The 8,104-nt window shown below is 39.4% G+C and overlaps 1 protein-coding gene across 1 annotated transcript in view; it reads left to right on the top strand.

The window, feature by feature from the left end:
• Window positions 1–7,804, top strand: part of sema3c (sema domain, immunoglobulin domain (Ig), short basic domain, secreted, (semaphorin) 3C) — a 51,427-nt gene extending 43,623 nt beyond the window's left edge. The window contains exons 13-18 of the mRNA XM_015045157.1: window positions 598–686; window positions 1,169–1,210; window positions 1,898–2,055; window positions 3,470–3,537; window positions 4,949–5,079; window positions 7,282–7,804. Of these exons, the coding sequence (XP_014900643.1) occupies window positions 598–686; window positions 1,169–1,210; window positions 1,898–2,055; window positions 3,470–3,537; window positions 4,949–5,079; window positions 7,282–7,695 (902 nt within the window). The 3' untranslated portion in view covers window positions 7,696–7,804. The remainder of the gene's footprint in view (window positions 1–597; window positions 687–1,168; window positions 1,211–1,897; window positions 2,056–3,469; window positions 3,538–4,948; window positions 5,080–7,281) is intronic.
• Window positions 7,805–8,104: the final 300 nt, after the last annotated feature.

Here is an 8,104-nt window from a genome sequence, read left to right as displayed (position 1 = left end):
GTCCTTCCAACCATCCCTCGTTCCTTCCATCCATCCATCCACCATCCATCCTTCCTCCATCCATCCTCCATCCATCCATCCTTACATCCATCCCTCTTTCCATCCGTCCATCCATCCATCCATCCTTACATCCATCCGTCCATCCTTACATCCATCCCTCTTTCCATCCGTCCATCCATCCATCCATCCATCCTTCCATCCTTACATCCATCCCTCTTTCAAACCGTCCATCCTTCCATCCATCCATCCTTCCATCCGTCCCTCTTTCCATCCGTCCATCCAATCGCCCACCCTCCATCCATCCAATCGTCCATCCTCCATCCATCCATCCTCCATCCATCCATCCTCCATCCATCCATCCTCCATCCATCCATCCTCCATCCATCCATTCTCTGCATCATGAACCTTTTGTATTTAAATGCATGGACTCAATAAAAGTGAAACATCTGAAACTTTGAACCAGATAAAATCATGAACCAAACGTTCTGAGCCTCTGATGGTCTGAATAAATCCTCTGGTAAAAATGAATCAGTTTCACCTTGCAGCTGTTTCTGTTATGAAATAGTCTGATGACCCTCTGCTCCTCTCTCTCCTCAGACAAAGGGACGATCCAGAAGGTGATTGTTCTGCCTAGCAACCGGTCCCTGCATGGCGACCTGGTCCTGGAGGAGCTGGAAGTGTTTAAGGTCTGAACTCCCGCCTGCCTGCCTCTTGTCTGTCCTGAAAATCAAACGCAGAGCGGTGATGGGTTCAGGTTGGCACCGCTGAGGCTGATGCAGCACAGACTGCTGGGAAACACGCTGGCTCAGACAGACAGACGTCTGGCTGCTACCCTGACTGACCCTTTGCACATGTTGCTTTATCCTGGCTGAAATCTGCACCGACGCTCCGGCTCCTTTGATCCCCGACGCCACCTGGGCTGCAGCGCTCTCTGGAATCTGCTCTGAAAACACACAGGATATTTCTTCAAGGAAACCAGGAGAAATTGATTCTAGATTTAATTACCACTTCTGTTGTTGCATTAAAATAATCTCAGCAGTTGGAAATAGGAGTGCCAATTGTTTTAAATTTAGTTTAATGGCTGCTTTCAAAAATCAGGTTGTAAGTAAAGAGGCTTTTTATGTATTTTACCAAGTTAATGTTCACCTTTTTGTTGTTTTTCATCCAGAATCAAGCTCCTGTCACAAATTTGAGAATCTCCTCTAAAAAAGTAAGGAACCCAAAAACCTTTTCCCTTTTATTTTGCGTTCAGTTTGAAGCATTGTTCTACAACGGCATATTAGCACTGTTGGAGACGGGAAAAATGATAAATTTCCACCAGAAAACCCAGAGATTTTTAGATTAGTTTCAGAAATTTTGAAAGGTTTTCTGACTTTCAAAAGTTGGAAGATTTTACTTTGAAATTCTGAAATTTCCAAGTTTTTCTTCAAAATTTCTTAGATTAATTCCAAAATTTCTGCATTTTTTTCCAAGCAAATTTAAAATTTTTCAACCACATAATTTACCTTTTTTTTCTAGAATAATTTTTAGATTTTTTTTTCTAGCAAATTTCAACTTTTCAAAGTCCGATATCTCCAAGTTTTTGTGAAAATTTCTGAGATTAATCTCAAAGTTTGACTTTTTTCTTGCAAGTTTCAACTTTTCAAACTCAGAAAATTTTCTAGAACATTTTTGGCAAGAATTGATTCTACTTTTCCTGTTTTTCTATCTATAATGACCCTAATATGGCGTCGCATTATTTATCATCTGTGACCATGTGTAATTGGTGAAAAATGAAAATCTTCTGGGGAAAAGCCTAAAAGCAAAGGAAATAATAGTTTCAGCACTCTGCCTCATTCTGCTGTCACCAGCCACTTATTAAGACCAACAGAGGACTGACATCTGTTTGCTTTTGCAGCAACAGCTGTACGTCAGCTCTGAGTTCGGGGTCTCCCAGGTCTCCCTGCACCGTTGCCACGCCTACGGCTCGGCCTGCGCAGACTGCTGCCTCGCCAGGGACCCCTACTGCGCCTGGGACGGGCTGAGCTGCTCGCGCTTCTACCCCACTGGGAAAAGGTAGAGACGGCTTCAGGCTCTGCAGCTCCAGATGACGTATCCAGGAAAGCAGCTTTTCTGACGCCGACGAGGTTCAAAGGAGCAAGAGATGAAAATGCAGGACAAAATACACAAAAACATGAGTCATGTTTGCGTTTTTTGTTTGTTAATCAGGATTAGATTTATTCAACAAGTTCAACAAAAACCAAAATAGATTTTTTTTGTAAATATATATGGAAGAGAATTAGCACAACTGGACAAAAAGAAATGTCAGAATTCACAGGAAAAAGTGTGAATGTAAAATAAAACATCTGAATTTTGAGAGGTCAGAATTCTGAGAAAAAGAAACTAGAATATTTAAAACCAGGTCAAAAGTTTGAGAATAAAGTTAATTCTGAGAAAAAAGTCATATTTCCTTATTCCCCTAAGCTTTTTTTCCACAGATATGTCTACATGTAAAGTGTTTTTACAATGAAAACTGAGATGTTGGTGGAGCATAATTACATTATCAGAGCAGAATTAGTTCACAGGTTCACACAGTAGAGTCACAAACTTCATTGTATTTCACTGGAATTTTCTCCTATGGAGCACAATTAGTGCGTCATTGTAAATAAAAAATGTTTAATGGATTTAAAAACTTTTTATGAATAAAAATGTGAAAAGTATGACAAATATTTGTATCCTCCTAATCCAGAGAAATTCAGAAGTCACTTTATTAGCTTTTACAATTCAAAAACATTCCCACAGCATGATGCTGCCAAACTACAGACAGACGTCTTCCTGCTTGAATTTGAAACCTAAAATTTCCCAAAAGTCTGTGATTACAAAGTGACAAAATGTGTAAAAGTTAAAGGATTGTGGACAGGTTTGCTGGGTATTTTTATTGTTTTTTCCTTGAGAATGTTGCAATTAATAAGTACAACAAATATGAAATCAATGAGCGGACCAGATTGCGGTCAGCAGCTGATGCATAATCTACTCAAGAATAGAACAAGCTGTCCTCATGATCCATCAGCGCACACATGATGTCACAAATTCCTCGTTTCCGTTCCCTTCCTGCCCAGACGTAACACAGAGCGTCAGGAATGAGCGACCTCCAAACGAACGCGCCTGCGGCCTCTATGAGGCCCAGCTGCTCGTCTCCGGACCACTCATCTGGTCCCGGGTCGAGTTCAGTTTGGACCCGGAACAAAAAGCTCAACTTTCTGTGTGTTTTTTATATTTTTTTCTGCTCTGAAATGTGTCAGCTGTTAACATGCTCCTTCTGCCAAGCTGTTCCGCATGAGAGCGCCACTCGGCTGAACAACATGGTCACATTTTCCTCATGTCGTTCTGGCACCGAAACCTCCTACCACAGAACCGAGGGATTTTTATTACTGTGTATTTTCACTGTGAGTTATGTGTTATATTCATATTGTTTGGGGTTTTTTTACAGGAGAAGCAGGAGGCAGGATATAATGCACGGAAACCCACTCACTCAGTGTAGAGGATTCAACTTAAAAGGTATTAAACAGGTCACTTTTTCACTTAAATTGTAAATAAATCTGGTTTTCTGGCTAATTTAAACCACACAAGGATATATCAGCAAGCCTTAGCTAATTTATTTATTTTTTATCGTCACACAGTCTTCAATCAATTGACAGACAGAAACAGTTTTGTTATCGTCTTCCTGCTGCAATATAAAGTTTTCCAACGTATGTTAATGTCTTGTTTGTAAAATTAATTTTAATTTTTTCATGTTTCTTTGTTTAAACACACCACAAACTTGTGCAAAATGCTGGAGCAGAACAGTTCAAACATTTGCTTTCCATTCCTAATCTGAAGCGTAAACATCACAGAAACATTTTGTTGATAGAAAAGAAAAACAGAAAGAAAACATCCAAACTGTTTGGATTATCTTTGCGTTATTTTTATGGGGTAATATCGCCTTGTCATAAGATAATAAATAATAAGAAATTACGTAACAAAATCGGACTTATGTAATAAAACATAATAAAACCTGCATTACGTAATAATCAAGGCAAAGTGTAATAAAGTCGTATTTTGCGATGCTTTCTGCTATTTTAATATGTAATATTATTATTTTTAGTAATGTAATAATGTGGCTTATTCTGTAATAATCACAAACTGTGTGCGTCTTCATCATTGTACCTCTAATAACAAACATGTTTTGGATCCTACGCGCATTTAAATTTAACTTTTGGTCATTTTGTTTCCTTTTCAGACTCATAACCAGAATCCTCTGTATTAACCTGAAGCTGTTCAAGTCAAAACAGTTAAAAAATATATTTCTTTTGGTTATTACATAAAGATATTTTATTACAATGCTACGTAATGCAGCATTTCACTCCACCTGACAGTTCTGTTTAATTAACACAAACATGTTGCTAATAAATTGGTTTTCAACCAGTTTTCTGCACAAGAGTTTCATAAAAGAAATGCATTTTGATTGAGGAAATTTTATCGTCACTGTGACTTTATACAAAATAGACCAAGCTGTATTTGCTAATTTATTGCAAAAGAAAATATTTCCTCCACAGTTTTTTGCCAGTTATGCTTTTTATAAAAATAAAATCTGCACAAATGTCTCGCTCTTCATCCCGATAAACAGCTGCAGAGAATCTGCTCCCAGGTGTTTCCCCCCATTTCCTTGAAGAGTTTGGGGAATGAGCCATATGGGCGTTATCACCAATTAGTCACAACTCTGTCACCGCTCCAGCTTTTTGATTGAGGCATTTAAATGCAAGCAGAACGGCATGATGGGAAACCGAGTTGGTTTGAAGCTTCGAAGGGATTACTTTGTGCTCAAATGTCTGGATGGGGGTTTAAGCTGAGCTGCATGTCAACATCTCTGAGTCTCCAGTCAGATTTCCTGCTTCTTCTTCTTCTGACTCGGAGTGTGTGTGCTTATCAGCTTACAGGAACGCCGCAGAGATGGTGCAGTACGGCGTGAAAAACAACACCACCTTCCTGGAGTGCGTTCCAAAGTCTCCTCAGGCGTCCATTCGCTGGATCATTCAGAGGGACAACGACAGGAGGAAAGAGGTCAGTCTGACATTTGAAGAAGTCGACGGTCGGCACTGATTTATGGTTCGCCTTTATGGAGCCGTGAAGGCTGTTTATTATGTGCCTGATTAAATATCCTCTGTCTGATCTTCAGATTCAATCAGTTAATAATACAACATCGCAATTTCATTCAGTGACGTGGAATCTGTTGCATATTTGGCCCTCCTTAGATCAATCCATCAGTCGATTAAGTTTAAGTGCATTACATCATAAACACAAAAGATACAGAAGACATCACATAGTCAAGAATTGAGAAAACCAATAAACATTACATTTTGTCAAATGCCATCAATATGTTGGTCAATATTTCATTCATTATGGCTCAAAAATCAACTCTGCACATGTAGGTTTTTGTCAGTGTTTCAGCTGTTTTGCAGTTTTCTGGAGGTTTGTTCTGGATTTGTGGTGCAAATCTGGTAGTAATTGTTTGAATGTTCAAATAATCTCTATTTCCATGCTGTCTGTGTAATAATAATCAGAGTTATTTTGATTTAAGAATCATTTCTATCAGAAAAATCCTTACATCCAACTGTGATTTCTATTATTCAGATAATTTATTAGTTTTCTGGTCTAGATCTAAAGAAGCAAACTTTTTTTAGAAGATACTGCATCTAAATCAGTAGAAACTGTTTTCAGAAGAAACTGCTTCTAAAAACAGTTTCCAAAATCACCAATTTATATTCCAGACTTTTGTCAAAAAACATAAACTATCACTCAGGTTTTCTGCTTCATGTGTTCTAATTAATCCTCTTTCCTCATCTTTTTATGGATCAGACCTTTAAGAATGAAGGATTTCTGCTTTAGCATCAGAGAGTCTACATGGTACCCCACTTTGATGCCCAAGTGTCCATCTGGGCATTTATTTCTGTGCATCAGTTTGCAAATCAGACCCTCATTAGCCTAGTTGGAGAGCAAGTTTAAGTTTTTTGGGGGGAAGGGAGGGAATTATGTAGTGTTGAACCGAGAGCTGTCAGAATATGTGACAGAAAATGACTGATACATCTATTATTAGATGTAATAATTTAAAGGTGAGTCTTATGTCATTTTTACTTCTAACAAATTACCAATATGTAACCAAAAGCTTCATGTAAAGTCAATCAAATGCATATTAGATCTTTGAAAAGCATTAATGGAGTCTCCTGCACAACCAACAATAATGCAGCAAGTGGTTTCTGGATCGTGAGTCAACAGCGAAACAGCAGCTGCTGAAATAGCATAATAACTGCTGACATGCCGGCGCAGTGTGACTTAACGAACAGGAGACTTTTGAAACAGCTCTTTTTCCAGACACCAAAAAACGTGAAGGTATTGCCAGAGCCAACTGGGTGTTGTTTGGTTTTGGGGGGGCGTTTCCAATTGCTTGACTAGACTTAATGATAAGATATAGACAATAAATTGTTCCAGAAGTTACTGCGATAATTGATAATGTTGTTGTTTTAAGACCATTTTCAAGTAATATCTTGGTAATAATGCCATAATAATGCAAGAACAAATTCTCAAAGATCAATAAACTTTAAATTCTAGTGAACATTTAACACTGGAACTAGAAGACATTTTAAATACCTAAAAATAAATAAAGAAAACAACAAAAAAGTTGAATTAATAAGCCTCTGTAAGCAAAATTGTCTTTCAAAAAAAGGAACTAGTCGAGACCAAAACACCAGACTGAAGAGTTTTATCTACCAGTTTTGATAGAAAGAGAGAAAAACATTAAATCATTGTTCTAATTTATCAAGTGCACTGCAAAAACGCACAATCATACCAAATATTTTTTGTCTAGTTTCTACTTTAAATATCTTAGTAAACTTGAATTAAGACAAAACAAATTTAAAAATATCTTTTCAGCAAGATTTAGAAGCTTGTTTTAAGTAAATAATTGGTGAAAAAGTACTTGTTGCATTGTATCAGTCATGTACTTATAACAAGACAATTTCCCTTGTTATAAGTGGAATAATCTACCAATGGAGCAAACACTTTTTCACCAAGATTAAGGAATTATTTACTTAAAACAAGCTTCTAAATCTTTAGTCTTGTCAAATGTAATAAGATATTTGCACTAGAAACCAGATTAGACATATTTGGTAACATTTGGTATTTTTGTAGCAATTAATTGATTTATTCAGCCAAATGGAAGTACAAAAATGTGCAAAAAGTGAATTCTGCATGGTTGCGTGTATTCAGGTGAAGCTGAACGATCGGATCCTCTCCACTGAGCACGGCCTCCTGATCCGCTCCGTCCAGCAGTCCGACCGCGGCCTCTACTACTGCCTGACCACCGAGAACGGCTTCAAGCGCACCGTGGCCAAGATCCGCCTGCATGTGCTGAGCGACGCCATGGTGAGCGTTCTGGCGAACAAGCAGCAGGCGCCCTGGGCCTGGGCCGCACACCCCAAAGCCCTGCTGGCCGCCTTCAGCCCCGCCGAGAACCTGGCCGTTCAGCAGTACTGCAAAGAGAGGCAGGACTTCCAGAAGCTTCAGCAGAGGCAGCAGCAGAGGCAGCCGCCCGGGCCCCTCAGGGGGGACCTGGCCAAACTGAGGCCCCTATTGGACCGGAGGAAGAGCCGCAACAGACGCAATCACCTCCCTGAGGTGTGACGCATGACAGCAGCAGCAGAAACTGCCACACACGCCTCCCTCCGCTCCTCTGCCCTTCAAAGCGGCTCCAGACCCGCTGCGGACGTTAAAACACAACCAGAAGGTTGGTTCGGGGAGATTTAATCCCACAAAATCCAGTTTTCTCACATGAGGTAATGCGACCAGATGGCTGTGATTTTTCAACCACGAGTTTTTGGTTTGCTTCGATCGTCACAACACGATAGGAAGCGGACGTGCTGCGACTTCCTCCGATAAACTCTGCGCTCAGAGGATCACCCACCTTAAATACAGCTGCTTTAATACGTTTAATGGACCTTCATCTATTGTTGTTGTAATTGAAAAAGGTTCAGAAGACACATGAATGCATTTTCGGATTAGAAATATCCAAGTATGAGATCACACTTTGCTT

The sequence above is a fragment of the Poecilia latipinna genome, unplaced genomic scaffold (genome assembly GCF_001443285.1).
Source record: "Poecilia latipinna isolate Pla-1442-1.1 unplaced genomic scaffold, P_latipinna-1.0 Scaffold710, whole genome shotgun sequence".
In the NCBI taxonomy this organism is placed as follows: Eukaryota; Metazoa; Chordata; class Actinopteri; order Cyprinodontiformes; family Poeciliidae; genus Poecilia; species Poecilia latipinna.
Note: the sequence above shows the minus strand (reverse complement) of the source record. Positions and strands in the feature narration are given on the sequence as shown.